Genomic DNA, 16,964 nt, shown 5'->3' on the forward strand with positions numbered 1-16,964 from the left:
AATGTCCCGCCCCCCACTATATCTTCCAGGCGTCCAGGCGCAGCCCCTCGGACTCGGATCTGACCTGCCGGGAGCAGTGTCACCCGGGCGGCGCTGCGAAGCCCCCCGACACCCAGCACGGCGCCCCCTCCCCGGGCCTCTCCCTGCTCGCCCGCGAGTCCCCTCGCCTCGCGAGCCTCGGATCTGATATCGTGGGGTGAGGTGAGAGCAGGCCCGGGGAGGGTGGTTACCGCTGAGGAGCCTCAGTCGCGAGCAAGGTGAGCTGGGATGGTGGGGTCGACCTGGGGGAGCGCGTCCCCGGGGGGCGCCCTGAGTCCGGGGCGCGGGCTGGCTTTGCCATGGTTAATGCTCTCGCTGCAGCGAGCCAGGGACAAGTCCGATCTAGCCCAGCCTGGAGGGGCGGGGCCACACCCAGCCTCCTGGGGTGTCTTAGTGTCTGGTGGGGCGCGGCCCTGGGACCAGCCTGGGGCCCAGAGAATTGGACCCATTTAGTCTGTGGTTCCTTATGCGGCCAACCTTATGCGCCCCCGCCTTTTGGTTCTTGTGGAAGGGGACCGTCCGGGTTGGGGGCTGCACTTGTGCCGGGTGCACTTGAACGTGTGATACCCAGTCTTAAATTAATGCAACTCCCGGGTTCATTTTGCGGGGCAAATTAGGCTCCCGCCCCCACATCGTGCTCCCCTAGCACCCTGGAAGCTAATAAAAGCGAGCAGTTTCTTTCTTTTTTTTTTTTTAAGATTTATTTATGCATACAAGAGCTGGGGTGCAGGTCAGTATTGGGGGTCGGTGAGAGGGTTTACCAGAGACAGAGTGGGGAGCAGAACAGGCAGAGCTACTGAAAGACTCTGCTGAGGGGAGCAGCAGGGGAAACAGGAGAGAGCTCCTGCACCCTGTGGGTCATCTCCCTGGCCTGGGCTTGAACTCCTGCTGCAGTGGCTTAACCCCTTGCACCACTTGGGAAGACCCAAGTAAGCAGTTTCTGAGCCAAACTTTACTGAACCATCTCGTTGAATCTTCATAACCATCCCAGACAAATATATTTGCCATCTCACTTTACAGACTGATGGAAATACGTTCATTATTGGCCTCCAGTGTTTTTACGCACCTTCTATATGTACTTAGCTGTGTACTTGTACGTAGGTGATTCCATTTATTCCACACAAGGCTATAAAGTAGGTAAAAACCTTATACCAACTTTACAGATGAGGAACTAAGGGGTAAGAAATATTAACTTGAACAGTTCACATGCTAATAGATGACAGAATACCTACTGCGATGTAATTTCCGAGTTTGGGTATCCTGTTCCATAGCATGTATTCATCGTTATCTATTGACTGTGAATGACTTGAACAAGTATTTCTTGAAGTTTTGCCATCTTTTTTTAAAGGGCATGACTCCTGCCCTCTAAGAACTCACAAGTTAAGATATGACCAATTTGCTGGGGGTGGGAATAACAAATGGCACTTACAATCACTTAGATTCACTAGCAGAATTGGGGGAGGGGAGACTTGGTTTATAAAGTATTTGGCAGGGTAGAGCTGGCCAAGAAAATGGGGAAGGCTATTCTTATGCTTCTTTCTGATCTTTGTTCTATATATAGATGATAGAGGTACTGACAACAACTGACTCTCAGAAACTGCTACACCAGCTGAATACCCTGTTGGAACAGGAGTCGAGATGTCAGCCAAAGGTCTCTGGCTTGAGACTAATTGAGTCTGTACATGATAATGGCCTCCGAATGACAGCAAGGCTAAGGGACTTTGAAGTAAAAGATCTTCTTAGTCTAACTCAGTTCTTTGGCTTCGACACTGAGACATTTTCTCTAGCTGTGAATTTACTGGACAGATTCCTGTCCAAAATGAAGGTATGTTTAAAGCTATATTACCTTAAGTATTTTTTTTTAAGATTTATTTTTATTTATGCATACAAGAACTGAAGTGTAGGCCAGAGGTGTGGGGGTGACAGTGAGAGGATATACCAGAGACAGAGCGTGGAGCACAACAGGAAGATCTACTAAAATACACTGCTGAGGGGAGCAGCACGTGAGAAGGAGAGGTCTGCTGTGCCATACGGGTTAGCTCCCTGCCCTGGGATCAAACTCACGCTGCAGTGGCTGGTGATAGATAGCTTGATAGTGTTGAGACTTTAACCCCTGCACCGCCAGGGAGGCCCACCAGGTATTTCATAGTCTTAATGTTTAGAAGATAAAATTGCTTGGGATTGGTATTCATGAACTTGACCTGTTTTTTTCCAGCAAGTAGTCAGAACATAGCTAATTCTGTGTACTACAGCATTGATACTGTTCTCCTTTTATAAGAAAAATTCATATTGGACTTCTCACATGAAAAATAATATAATATCAATTAGTTAATTTCAGGGTCTTGCAGTAGGAGAGTTGGCTGTTTTTCTAAAAAATCTTTAATAGATTGAGTATTTTCATTTATTGTATAATTTGTTTGAGCCAGGTTATGGTAATGCTGGATAATGGTAATAATTAGAATATCTTTTTATTTTATGTCATCAGCCATCTAGTCAGAAGAATATATTTCTTAGTCTCTACTCATATATAAAGTTCTAATTAATTTAGTCATAGAGCTTAATCAAGTATTGCTTCTTCTTGGCATCTCCAACATCAGCCTGAAAACAGTAAAGAGTCTTTTCTGAAGGAGGAGAATTTATGTAGTTATTCTCCTATTCTGGATAATCAGGACATCTGTAGCTCTTAGAACTTGCCTGTGAAAATATATCTACCTTCTCTGTATACCAGTGTCATACAGATTGAATGATGAGATAGTGTGAAGATTAGAAGGAAACTCATCCTTTCTCCTCAGTACCTAACACAAGGCATCATAGACAGCAGGAACTTAGTATTTATTCAATCATGTGGTTCAAGACATTTGCACAACACACTAAAACTCTTTAGACACAACTGCACACACTTCCTTTGACTATAAATGTTGCACAGGTGAATAACGTCCACCTGCCCTTAAGTACATTAAAATCTTCTGTGGGAATAATGTTTGCACTGAGTACTATCATACAAGTAAGTATAAGACATAGTAAGGAAAGGAATTACATTTTACCACTGAAGAGGAGTAAATTTATTGTTGGCAGGGTTCCAAGGAGAGGAAAGCAAATAAAGATAACTGGTAAATGATTCTTAAAGTTTAGTGTACTGGAATTTAGAGGGCAAAGAAGTTTGTGCCTTACATTATAGGCATACAGACAATGATGAATAAATAAGAGATTAGTAGTGATAGAGCTTTATAGGCAGAGTAAACACTTATGCATTATAGTAAAGACTATTTCACATAGGTAACTACAAAAAAAAAAAAGTCTGGGAAAAGAGTTTGCTGCAAAGAAATTTTATGCATGTGCCTTTGGTAGTTCACTTATTTGGTCCAACTAGAACACCGTGCTTATAGTTTCACAGTGATGTTATGAAAGGAAAAAAAAAAAAAAAGGTAAGGATTTTTTGTACTGAAGCCAAACATTATATAATTGAACATTACTAGTTCAGTTATTCAAAAGTTGGCTCCCAGGGGGTACATAGGGTTGACAGGTATATATGGATCATGTTAAGTCATCAGAATTGAGAAATAGACTTCAAAGATACGTTTTCAAAATGATAGGCTGGAGATTATCCTTTGTTTTCACTCAAATAAGATAAAGACTTGGCCTATATGTCTTTTTAGGTACAGCCCAAGCACCTTGGGTGTGTTGGGCTGAGCTGCTTCTATTTGGCTGTAAAGTCTATAGAAGAGGAAAGGAATGTCCCACTGGCAGCTGACTTGATCCGGATAAGCCAGTATAGATTCACAGTTTCAGACCTGATGAGAATGGAAAAGATTGTATTGGAGAAGGTGTGCTGGAAAATTAAAGCTACTACTCCCTTTCAGTTTCTGCAACTCTACTATTCACTCATTCAAGAGAATTTGCCATTTGAAAGGTATGTAGAACTAAAAAGATTTGGAAATCAGAATCATAGTATGTGACTATTCCATAAAATCAGTATCCCAGCAGAATTCCAATCAAAGTAATAAAATAACAAGTGCAGTTCCTTGGATTTCACTTCATTGTCCAACAAAAGTAAGAAAACTTTCGGTGTCAATAGCTTTTTGAACTCCATGAAGGCTAATTTGGCATCTAGATAAAGGACATTTCAACTTTTTATTTTTCATTTATAAAATAATGACCCTAGTAGATAAGAACCTAACACAAACTTAAGCAAAGTATAGTGGACACTCAGAATTATATTTATTGAAAAGAAACTTAATAGCTGTGGCATGATGCTTTTATTTTTAATTTTTTGGCCCAAACCATTTATGTCATGTGTAGTGTCCTTAAGAAGCTAATAATGTCTCTGAAAAAAGGGCAATTATTTATGTCAAATAATTTATTTTCTTTGACAAGTATTCATAAACTTTACCTTAAAACCAACTTCAATGTCTTTCTAAAAAATTGCCTTTTGACTAGATGTAAAATTATCTCTACATAAAGTTGATCTCATTTTCTTTTTGAAGGAGAAATAACCTTAATTTTGAAAGACTAGAAGCTCAGCTGAAGGCATGCCACTGCAGGATCATATTTTCTAAAGCAAAGGTAAATATTTTGTAAAGATTAAACCTGTTTAAATAGACCAATTCTTATATTCAATGTTTGCTTTGAAATGCATCTCTTTTAGCCTTCTGTGTTGGCGTTGTCTATCATTGCACTGGAGATCCAAGCACAGAAGCGAGTGGAGTTGACAGAAGAAGTAGAATGTCTTCAGAAACATTCCAAGGTATGTCAAGGTCATAACCTAGATCCTGTTAACAGCTATAAAAAGAACTAAATGCCTTGTACAACTCTTTCAGTAAAATGTGTTGAAACTTCAGTAGTTTATCTTCAAAATTTTTTGGCATAGCATGTGTCAGTAAACTTGTCATTTCTAATTACTATAGGACTTTCATTTTATTGACCTTTTAAATTTATAAACAGATAAATGGCAGAGATCTAACCTTCTGGCAAGAGCTCGTTTCCAAGTGTTTAACTGAATATTCATCAAACAAGTGTTCCAAACCCAATGTTCAGAAGTTGAAGTGGATTGTTTCTGGGCGTACTGCACGGCAACTGAAGCATAGTTTCTACAGAATAACCCACCTTCCAACTATTCCTGAATTGGGTCCTTAATTGGTAAATTTCACTCATAGTTACTTTTAATAGAGGGAAAATTTTCTAATGTTCTTTCTTATACAATTAAAGTCTGAAATTACTTTTATTAAATGTTTATTTATGCATGCAAGAACTGGGGTACAGGCCAGAAGTGTGGGGGATGAGAGGATTCACCAGAAACAGAGCAGGAGCAAAACAGGCAGATCTACTGAAATACATTGCTGAGGGTAGCAGTTGGCGAGACAGGGGAGGTCTGCTGCATGATGTGGGTTAGCTTCCTGGCCAGGCATTGAACTCAGGCTGCAGAGGTGATAGCACTGAGACTTAACCCCTAGGCCATCAGGGAGGCTCCCCAAAGTTTTTTTTTTTTTAAACAAACTTTTTTTTTCCAAGATTTATTTATATAAGCACTGGGTACAGTCAGAAGCGCAGGAGGGTGAGAGAATTCACCAGAGCCAGAGCGGGGAACAGAACAGGCAGAAGGACCGAAATACACTGCTGAGGGGAGCAGTGGGCGGCAGGAGAGGCCTGCACGCCATGTGGGACCCTCGCCTGTCAGCCAGGGATTGAACCTGCGCTGCAGATGCTGCGGGCAGCTTCGCAGCCCAGCGCTCAACTGCTGTGCCACTGTGGAGGCCCCCAAAGTTATTTTTATTTTTTTAAAGATTTATTTATGCATACAAGAACTGGGGTGTAGGCCAAAGGTGTGGGGGGTGAGAGAGGATTCACCAGAGACAGAGTGGGGAGCGAACAGGCAGACTGACTAAAATACACTGCTGAGGGGAGCAGCGGGCAAGACAGGAGAGGTCTACTGCACCACGTGGGTAAGTAGCTCCCTAGCCGGGCATGTAGCTGTGGATTGCTTCATAGTTCTGATGTGAGGCCCGCAATTATTTTTAAAATAAATTAAATGAAGTAGAAATGGCAAAGGGGAAAACAACTTCACTGATCTAGTTAACTAATATTTGAGAACATTTAGTTCACTCAAGGCCCAACATCCTAAGAGTAAGGATTTTTCCAATCTTTGGTATGTTTGTTCACCATTTCATTAAATTACTTGCTTAGAAAACAGTTTCCTCTTTTTTTTTTTTTTTTAAGATTTATTTATTTATTTATATAAGCACTGGGTACAGTCAGAAGTGCGGGAGGGTGAGAGAATTCACCAGAGCCAGAGCGGGGAGCAGAGCAGGCAGAGTGACAAAATACACTGCTGAGGGGAGCAGTGGGCACGGAGGAGAGGTCTGTCGCGCCATGTGGGACCCTCTCTGGTGGCAGGGGACCGGCGCTGCAGAGGCTGCGGGCAGCTTTGCAGCCCAGCACTCAACTGCTGCATCACCAGGGGAGGCCCAACAGTTTCCTCCTTAATACCCTAAATATTTAAAGGAGTAAGAAGATACTAGCTGTTTAATTGAAATCATTTTGCTAAATGTAGACTCAAGATCTGGCTCATTTAAAGTTGTACAAGCCTGAGTAGAATGCACAACAGAAACAAAAGGTTGAACCATGTGTTAACTAATCTGAGCTATAGCTTGTAAGTAAAATCAGTGTAAAGCTGGGTAACTTTTTTTCTATTCAAAATTAAATGTTAACCTTTAACAAATTTGCATGAGATGATTATGAATCTGAAGATATGAACAGTTCATTTTGTTAATAGTGATATTTATGTTTGGGAGACTTCTGATAACTTTTTTTTTTATTTGAATAGGATTATTCCAGCAACCAAAACACTTTTCTGAAGCCTTTCTCCACAATCCTGAGCTGTGGAGTCATCATATTATAATGGATTTAAGCTGTGAAGCCTCTAAACATCACAACTAGATTAGCATTGATGTTCTCAGATTTGGGAAAACTGTCTAACATTATGCAGTACTGGAATTACTCCTAATCCAGGAGGCATATAAATCAAAGCTAAAAGCATAAATGTGAAAATGGTGATATGCCTGGGTAGGTAAACTGTGAATGTTCATTTGTAATATTGATGCAACTTTCTACAGTGGGTCAATATATTGTAGTTAGGTGGTATTAAAGATGGTAACCTTCTTAATTTAAATTTTAAATTATGAGGTTACATCCAAGCCAACATTTCACAAATGCACTTTTAAGGTCACTATTCTAGGCAGCGTAAATGGTTTCTTGGCACTCATACTTTAAGTAATATATAATTCAGAGATGTGGAACTACATGAATTACATTAAGCTTGAGGGCATTTTATATAGGGCAAACTACAGACCTAGTAATTTTGGCATATTAAGTTGTATTTAGTATTTTTTTCTAGAAACAGGGATGTTTGTATCCAAAATAGAAAATTTTATATAAAATCTGCCTCAATCTAATCCAGTTAAGAATATTAGTTTTTATTGTATTAGTAACTCAGAATAAATCAACTTCTGAAAACATGATTTAACACTCCAGAACTTTTTCCTAAGCATTGTTTTTATAAAACCACCACTGCTCCTAATTAGAATTTTAAATCAAAAACAGATGAGAATGTATTTTCACTAATTACCCCTACTTTTCTAAAAGAAAGTCAAGAAAAGGAAGTAGGCATCTTCATAATGATGAGATTGCTGAGGTAGTGTTCTGTCAAGTCAGTGAATGTAAGAGGATTAGCAGTGTTAAAGGTGTTTAAGCGATTACTACTCATTGCAGCAGGCAACTGATTTTGCCATCATGTTATTGTTAAACATGTACTCAAAAAGAAACCAAAGAACCAGAGTATATATTACACTTTTGTAAACCATGTTTTGTGGGTAACTTCAGTTTTCCCAAAAGGTTAATATTTCAATATTTTTAATACATCAGTGTTAATTTTGAGTTGACAGAGGTAATCTAATCAGCTACCATTATGATTTGGTACTAAGGGATATACCTTTCAATAAAGTCATTGAAATGCATTCCTTCGCTGGCTGGTTTTCCTTTTTTTTTTTTCTTTTCTGGTTAAATTAACCTTTATTTTTTTATTTATTTTTTTTTTTTAATAGAGACATGTTTATTTGTTTGTTTGTTTGTTTATACATGCACTGGGTACAGTCAGAAGCACGGGAGGGTGAGAGAATTCACCAGAGCCAGAGCGGGGAGCAGAGCAGGCAGAAGGACAGAAGTACACTGCTGAGGGGAGCAGCGGGCGGCAGGAGAGGTCTGCCCGCCATGTGGGACCCTCCTCCGGTGGCCAGGGAGCAGCCGGGGACCAAACCGGCGTCGCAGAGGCCGCGAGCAGCTTCGTAACCCAGCGCTCAACCGCTGCGCCACCGGGGAGGCCCCTAAATTAACCTTTAGAACTGTGATAATAGAGCCATAATAAAAAGCTACTCTCTACTTGGTATATTTAAATTTAGCACTACAGTAAGATGTGTGGTAGCAGAAACAATCTCTTAATAATATGGTTATTAACTAACTGATGCTTTACTTTCTAATGTCTTTACAAAACAGACAAGGTGAACAAATATGCCAAAGAGGCAATGAAAGTTGGTATTTTTGCACTGTCACTTTTATCATTTAGATACATCGTTACTATGGCTACATCCTCAATATAAATTCTTCTTAGTACAAACAGGTAACTGCCAAGTTTTGTGTTAGCCTACTCAGATCCATTAGTAGTAATTATTGAAATTTAAACTATTTAATTAAGCCATGTTTAATTAAAATAACAAGACATAAAGTGGGCACTACAAGGAATTACTGATGAAAGAAAAACTGTTATATGCAGATGAGTATGAAGACATGGTAGCTGAGAAGTGGTACATGGCAGATGGCTAAGGGATCAAGTTAATCCCGAATCATGGTCCCCTGGACAAATGGCAGACCCTGCACTCATGAAAGCAAAACAACTGCCCCCTTGTTAGTCATGCAAATAAAAACTACATTCTTATCCATCTTTAAAAAAATACTTATAAAAAGCTGCTTCTTGTACTTAGGCTAGATAGTGAAAAATGTCTCGCGTTATTTTTAAAAGGGGCATATGTATCTTTCTAATTATTTGACACTATATAAAAACAATAGACATTTATGGTTGCCAATGGTTTTTAACTGTCAAGTCCTATTGTCAGATGTTTTATGAGTCATCTCGGAATCTTCTAAACTGATGCAATTATCCCAACTTATAAGTGAAGAGCCAGAGAGGAGGTAAGTGATTAGCCCAAGGTTACGTACTTGCTGTGCTGGGAGATGGGATTCAAATCGAGGCAGTTCTGACTCAAAGGCTATGCTCTTAAATACTGCATATTACCTCCCAAAACAGAGTAAATGGACTCATGAAATTGTGTAATTTCCAATCAACTATATTCTGGTCACATTAACTTAGGTCAGTGCTACTACCATCATGATCACAGAAGAATTAACACTTGATTTACTTTCCCTACTTTCTGCTAATAGAATGATTTTCATAAAATGTGTTATCACTGTATTAATTTAACAGGGTAGATTTAGAAGCAATCAAAAAGGCCAGGGATAAAAAGGGACATTAAATAATGAATTCATCATGAAGACATGACATTCCTAAGTATGTATAACATCAGAGTTTAAAAAATAAAGTAAAAACTGACAAATTGAAAGGAGAAAAGGACTAATGTTCAATTCTATTTGGAGAATTAAATGTTCCTCTCAGTAATGTATAGAATTACTAGAAAACCAGCAAAGACATATAAGAACTGAATAATACCAGCAACCAACTGGGTCTACTCATAAAAATCATAAAAATCACCCTACATAAAAATCACCCTAAAATATGGGGATGCAAACTGGTCCAACCACTATCAAAAGCTATGTGGAGGTTCCTCAAATTACAAAAAATGGAGCTACTATATGACCCAGCAATTCCACTCCTAGGAATCTACACAAAGGACACAAAAACATTAATTCGAAAGGAAACCTGTACTCCTGTATGTTTTACTGCAGCACTACTTACAATAGGTAAGATATGGAAACAACCTAAATGCCCAAAAATAGGTGACTAAAAAAGTGGTATATATACACAATGGAATACTATTGGCAATCAAAAAAGATAAACTCATGCTAGAACATGGAGAGTGCTGGAAGGGATTATGCTCAATGAAATAAGTCAGAAGGAAAAAAATATCAGATGGTTTCACTTAATAGGAGGAATATAGGGTAACCAAATAAGGGATGGGGGGGGAAAAAACTACCTGGCAACTATAAATCGGAGACATTCAGCAGGGCAGGGAGAGGGAGAGGGATTAAAATGGTCAGGAATAGCACAAGAGAACTATGGTAATGATTCACGGGTGACTTGGTGGTGGGAATTTTATGGGGACTACACCTGAGAGGAGTAATCAAAAACTATATAAAAATGAACAATGATGGGGTCTCCTTGGTGGCACAGGGGTTATAAACAGTTTTGTCAAGCTATTGGCAGCCACTGCGGCAAGAGTTCTATCCCTTATGAAAATTAAATTATCAATGTGTAGAATATAGCTTAACCATAGGCCTAGAGAATAATTCACACCATTGACTGCTTTTGCTAAGGTAAAAAGGCGCCAAATAATCTAAGCTTCCACATAGAGGAAACAGAGGAAGGGTAAGAGAAACCCAAACAAAGCACAAGGTCTTGAAAACAGAGAGGTGAAAAACCAGTGAAATTGAAACCAAATTAATAGGACAGATCAAAACCAAAAACTGGCACTTTGAAAAGAGTGATCAGATTGATAAACCTGCAGCAAGATTAAGAAAAAAGACTGAAATGACTTCGTAATGATTAAAAAAGAAAACACTACCAACTCTAAAGACCTCAAAAAGATGCCAAGGAAATCCCACATAGAACTCTGCATAGAGTCCAATGACATCCCTCAATTCCTTGAAAAACAAAATGCCAGAACTTAACTAAATACCCTGGATAACTTCTATAATTATTTAAAAAAATTGAATCTGTCATCTAAAATTTTACTGGCAAATACCATAAAACATTTAAAGACTTAATACAAATTATACACATTTGCTCCAGTAAGAACACAGAAGTATCCCCTCCGAATTCATTTTCTAAAGCCAACATTACCCTAATACCAACCCAAGATAAATACCAAAAAACACCCACAACAAACAACTACTGACCAACTTCCCAAATGAATGGACAAAAAAATCAACGATCAAATCCAGATGTATAAATTGAGTAATACAGCATGAGTAAGTTTAGGGTAAGGGGGGTAACACAAGCTGGTTCACAATTTGAAAATCAACATAATCCACCAAATTAACAGTATAAAAGGGAAAAAAATACAATCTGGTCAATTGGCACAGAAACAGAAAATCCAAATACACTCGTGAAAAAATTCAGCTAACTAGGAATTAATCAATGGGAACTTCTTCAACCTGAAAAAGGTCATCTGCAGTTGGGTAAGAATATTTTTTGAAGGAACTACAAACTCAGGTACTCCAAGGTGATGGGGAGTCATGCCACCAACTTAAACACAAATGGTTCAGAAGGAAAATTCTGTGCATCTTACTTGTAACTGTGCATCTTACTTGTAACTTTTCTACATATTTGAGATTATCTTTTAAAATATCAATGAAGGGCCTCCCCTGATGGCGCACCAGTTGAGCTCTGGACTGCGAAGCTGCCTGCAGCCTCTGCAGCGCCGGTTCATTCCCTGGCCACCAGCAAGGGCCCCACAATAAATAAATGAATGAATGAATGAATGAATGAATGAATGAATGAATGAAAAGGTTGAAATAAAATCTCAGTGAATAGTTTTTGTTTCTATGTCTGGATCACTGAAGATGTAAATATCACTAATTTATAATACATGACAACTTTCTTTGTCATTAACAAAGCACTCATCTAAAACCCATTTTCACTTAATTGCATCTCTTCTGTATTTATCCATTCCTACTGTTAGGTTTTAAACTATTTTTCTATTTCTTGATATAACATACTCTCAAGGAATAGTATTTCAGAACTTTAACTCCTAAAAATAACTTGCTCAGAATATATGTGTGGATTGTTTTTTCCTTTCTTAAATTTTTTTTTTCAATATAAGCTCCTTTTGTGAACTGGTATACTAGACAAAGGGGTACACAATTCCTATTTAGAAAAGTTTATTGAACATTATTCCTGCATCACACTTACTGAACAAAAGACATTTATCCTGAAGGCACCCTGTCATTTCACATGATTTATACCCTAATGTTTTCTATATTAAATATACAGGTTAAATATGAAATTAGTAAATTGCAGCATATAAAACTTCATGCTGAGCAAAAATAAGTCCAAAAAAAGTTACCATGTATCAACAGAATAATTTCCACAGTATTTAAGATGTTTTCTATGTAAATGATATTTGAATGCAATTTTTAGAACCATGTTAAAATACATTTTGCAACTTGTTAACTATAGCCAAGGCGTCTGCATTTTTCTTCCACAATATAATTCTGTTCCTTTGATTAAGTTGGCAATATCTGCTAGGATCCACAGAATGCTAAGAAATAAATAGCAGCTATTTCTCAAGATTTGAGAAATCTGGTCCACCTTTAGTGTAGTTTCCTGAGATTTCTGCTCCACTGAAGTCAAATCCAGGATTCTAAAAGATATTAAAAAAAATAAGATAAATCTTACAAGGACTGATAGGGTGTGAGAGAGATAGGAACTCAGGATCATTCTTCAGTTTTGTTTTGTATTGTTTTTGTCTGAGCAACTATTTCCATCAACCGAGATAAGAAGGCTAGAGTTAGAGCAAACTGGGGAGTTCTTTACAGATATGATGGATTTGGTATATCTGTTGGACAGATGGAGATAATGAATTTTAGGAATAATCATTATATAGACAGAAATTATCCATCAAAACTGTAACAGTGCTTTGATCCAGTAATTACTCTCCTAAACAACTATATATATATATATATTTTTTTAAAGATTTATTTATTTATTTATACAAGCACTGGGTACAGTCAGAAGCACGGGAGGGTGAGAGAATTCACCAGGCAGAGCAGAGAGCAAAGCAGGCAGACTGACGAAGTACATTGCTGAGGGGAGCAGCGGGCGGCAGGAGAGGTCTGCGTGCCATGTGGGACTCTCACCCGGTGGCTGGGGATCGAAATGGCACTGCAAAGGCTGTGGGCAGCTTCGCAACCCAGTGCTCAACAGCTGCGCCACCGGGGAGGCCCCTAGACAACTATTTTAAAGAACATTTGAATAGTTTCAAAGAAATGAAAGCAAAAACTGTTTGAAACAGGCAAAAGTGGAGAAATCTAAATATCAAAGGAGAGTCACTAAATAAATGACACATTTAAAGAACATTCTAAAGCAGTTGAAAGGAATGTTTTATCTATATACATTAGTAGGTAATGAGACCCAAGACAAACTATTAAGTGAAAAAGAAACATGAACAAAACACACACAGTATGATTCTCCATTTATGTTAAAAACAAATCAAACCAATACATAAATGAAGTAAGAATGAGATCGACTGGGGAGATGTTGATGAAGAGACCTCTCAACTTTAACTTTTTTACATGATGTTAAGTCTATACTGACTTGAATTTTTGAAAGTTTATTCATACACGGATGTTGAACATTAAATAAATTTAGCTTAGAAATTATAGTAGTACAAATAAATTCCCCTCATGAATATAACAAATAATCAAATAGTACATAAAAAAGTCAGTCATTTTTCTAATCATTTAACTTTAAAAATTCTTCTAAAGAATTTTTGTAATTTTTTATAAACATATTTTGTGTTATAATTTCAAATAATTAGTGTTTTATAATTTTTAGATATTTAACTACATATGTTCATACATTCCTCTGACTTACTTCTTTCTGGAATCTCTCCAATGTCAGTTTTCTCTGCATTTGGTCTTGCACCCAAGGATCAGCTGCATATTCAGATTCTAGAAGAGAAGTCCAACAATTTGCTGCATCTCTCTTTGTCTTTGTAAGAACAATACGGACCATTTTTCTGTCCTCTAAACAAACAAAAAAAATTATAAAGAAATTAGAGTTCATCATTAAAATTTGTATTTTCAAAAACTGTTAAGTAACCTTCACATACAATTGTCTTCAACACATTTCTATTACCCTATTTTTCAAAGACAAATGATCTCATACTACAGAGAAAAATATACTAAGTTACAAAACAGGATTAATTTTTTTTTTTTTTTTTTTTTTTTTTTGTGGGACCCTCTCCGGCTGCGGGGAACCAACTGGCTCTGCAGAGGCTGCGGGCAGCCTCGCAGCCCAACGCTCAACCACTGCACCACCAGGGGAGGCCCAACATTAATTTTTTGAAAGATTCTATGTCGTAATAGATTAATCCCTTACCCAAAGTCCACGTTCCCTCATCAGCTATTGTAGAATCAAAGAGTTTACCCTGAAAAATAAACAGGTCAGTTACTAAATATAGAGCATTTCATTAGTTTTTATAAAGCTTTCATGATTTAAGATTTCTGATTTCCTAAGTCACATGTACTTGTCAGTTATAGTAGCGAGATCAAATTTTACCCATTTCACTATATTCATGGATGTTCAACCTTGCGTTTTCTCCTAGAAAGTGAAAAGGAACCTCCTTTATACTGTTTGAAATATTTATTATGACAAATAATAAAGTAAGATCAGGGCTCCTTATTATTTTTAGAAAATGAATACTAACCAATAATTAGCTAAATGTGAAATTACTATCTGAAATAAACTTTAAAAAACTGGTTAAATCTCCTTGTTGAGGAGCTGGCATTAAAAATTGTTTAATTACCTGCTGTATATTTGATGTAAGATTAGTTGTTACTGATTTTTCAGAAACTCTTTGCTCAAGTCTACTCTTGGTGCTACTTGCCAAATTCAAGTTTTAGGAAAAGAAGTTAAAATGTCATGTAAAAGGCCAGATTTTTTAATAAGTGAACACTAGTGAAAAACATTCCACTGGTCTAACTGTACACCTAAAATCTTACAGTTCTATCTAAATCCCCGAAGTTATTGAAATTACTAAATTTGAAGTGTCATCTGGGGCCATTGTTCAGGAAACAATGAATTGGACAAATATTCAGAAAGGTCATTAAGATCCATGTTGACATTACTGTATGTCTTCACAAGAATCTTCCTATATTCACTGAGGCACTACATTATATTTATTATATCTAACAGGTAGCGATGCTCCATGCTCGAATTCACGTGGATGCCATGGCATGTGAACAGTACTATAACTACAGCACCTTGGGGATGAAGGTTTAAGATGCACTGAAAAATCTCTCGCCAGGGGTTACAAAACTAGAAAAATGGCAGAGCCAAGCATCCTCCAGAATCCCAGTTACAACAACACGCTGCCACCAGGCATCAGGGGCATCTCATCTGAGAAGAAACTTGTTAACTGAACTTAAAAGGGTAACTAGGGCCTCCCTGGTGGAGCAAGGTGTTAAGACACAATTTATGAAGCTATCCGCGGCCCCTGCAGCACGAATTCAATCCCCAGCCAGGGAGGTGACCCACATGGTGCAGCAGACCTCTCCTGTCTCGCCCGCTGCTCCCCTCAGCAGTGTGTTTCAGTCAATTTGCCTGTTCTGTTCCCCACTCTGTGTCTGGTGAATCCTCTCACCCACCCTGCATCTCTGGCCTGTACCCCAGTTCTTGTATGCATTAATAAATAAATCTTAAAAAAAAAAAAAAAAGGCTAACAAGGAAAAAGTGGGTCCCTAACCCAAAGAATTATTATTTATTGCAAATAGAAGATACTAGCTATCCTCACACACTTCTTGACTCCCTGCATAACACCCCACGAACAAGCGTTCTCCCTTCAAATGAGAAAACCAATCACTTATTATCACTGAAGCTTCACCCTAAGAGCCCCCACCCTGCATGTTTTCCTTGTGCTTTCCTGCAACCGCCTGAAAATGGATTCGTGTCGTTTTAGTCCATGTCCCTACAAAAACATAACCTGAGTGTTTCTGAGAGCAGGAAACATCTTGCTCAACGCTGTCCTCCCAGCAACTACATCAGTGCCTGCAACAAAGTACTTTTTTCCTGATAAATATTTGTTTTTCTAACGATCTAGCTCATTTGTCTTCAGCTGAAGCCTCTCAGAGGTGCAAAAGCAGCAGCTAAAAGGAGACCTCAAATTTCCCAACTCAGAATGGCCCACAGGTGGGAGCTCCGGACCAAATCAGACCAGGTTTTCGCCTTCTCCTTCGGCCTGCAAGAAGAGCCGTAGCTTCTGCCCAGTCTTTCCCCGGGACCAAGGACCCTGACGACTCCGGGATGTAAGGAGGCCGGCGAGACACCCGCACAAGCCCCGCCGTGGCGCTACCTTGAGAATCTCGCGGCCACCCACTGCCAGCGCCACATGCCGGCTCTGCAGGCCGCACTGGATATCCTGGGCGCGAGTGCCTGGCGGCACCTGAACTTCAATGAACACCTCCTCCAAGGTCTGGTACCACTGGCCCCACGGCGTCCCGCACGGAACCACCCCACTGCGCTCCTCGAACGGGGCCGACATACTCCACCAGCCTCCCGGCTGCAGCGGCACGGAGAGCAGGGCGCATGCGCGGAATCCCCACGCGTAGGCCACGCCCAGGTCGCCCAGCTCGGGTCACTGCACATGCGCAGGGATGTCTACAGGCTCAACGCGTGTTCGTTTTTCCCATTCAGGGGCCATTCAGTACACTGACAGGGCCCAGTGGGGAAGAGCTGAAACGCTGAGAAGTTTACATCCTAGGCACAGTGGGAGAAGTTTTGGAGCAGCAAAGCGGCAACTCACTGGAGTGTCATCTATGTGACGCCAAAACTTTAAAAGGCCTCAGGTGAAGTGCGCTTGCGCAAGTGCTGCTTGCGCGTAGGTTTCAATTGAATAAAGCCAGAATCAATTGGCTGAGCAGGG

At 39.2% G+C, this 16,964-nt stretch overlaps 2 protein-coding genes across 4 annotated transcripts; one reads left to right on the forward strand and one right to left on the reverse strand.

Annotated features, from left to right (window-relative positions):
* Positions 1-207: 207 nt before the first annotated feature.
* Positions 208-5,172, forward strand: CCNG1 (cyclin G1; the record flags this gene model as incomplete). 2 transcript variants are annotated; one of them, XM_084241942.1, is made up of 6 exons in its annotated part: positions 208-257; positions 1,601-1,864; positions 3,696-3,949; positions 4,524-4,602; positions 4,685-4,783; positions 4,981-5,172. In XM_084241942.1, the coding sequence occupies 5 exons, from the start codon at positions 1,601-1,603 to the stop codon at positions 5,170-5,172; spliced, it is 888 nt and encodes a 295-aa protein (XP_084098068.1). The 2 variants fall into 2 exon arrangements, with proteins under 2 accessions (XP_084098068.1, XP_084098069.1); XM_084241943.1 differs by lacking the exon at positions 208-257 and having other exon boundaries at positions 1,601-1,690.
* Positions 5,173-12,599: 7,427 nt separating this feature from the next.
* On the reverse strand, positions 12,600-16,687 carry NUDCD2 (NudC domain containing 2; the record flags this gene model as incomplete). 2 transcript variants are annotated; one of them, XM_084242953.1, is made up of 4 exons in its annotated part: positions 12,600-12,683; positions 13,916-14,067; positions 14,423-14,471; positions 16,395-16,687. In XM_084242953.1, 4 exons carry the CDS (start codon positions 16,581-16,583, stop codon positions 12,600-12,602), a joined length of 474 nt encoding a protein of 157 aa, XP_084099079.1. The 2 variants fall into 2 exon arrangements, with proteins under 2 accessions (XP_084099079.1, XP_084099080.1); XM_084242954.1 differs by having other exon boundaries at positions 13,916-13,992; positions 16,395-16,583.
* Positions 16,688-16,964: the final 277 nt, after the last annotated feature.

This window comes from Talpa europaea (genome assembly GCF_964194135.1).
Source record: "Talpa europaea genome assembly, chromosome: 9".
In the NCBI taxonomy this organism is placed as follows: domain Eukaryota; kingdom Metazoa; phylum Chordata; class Mammalia; order Eulipotyphla; family Talpidae; genus Talpa; species Talpa europaea.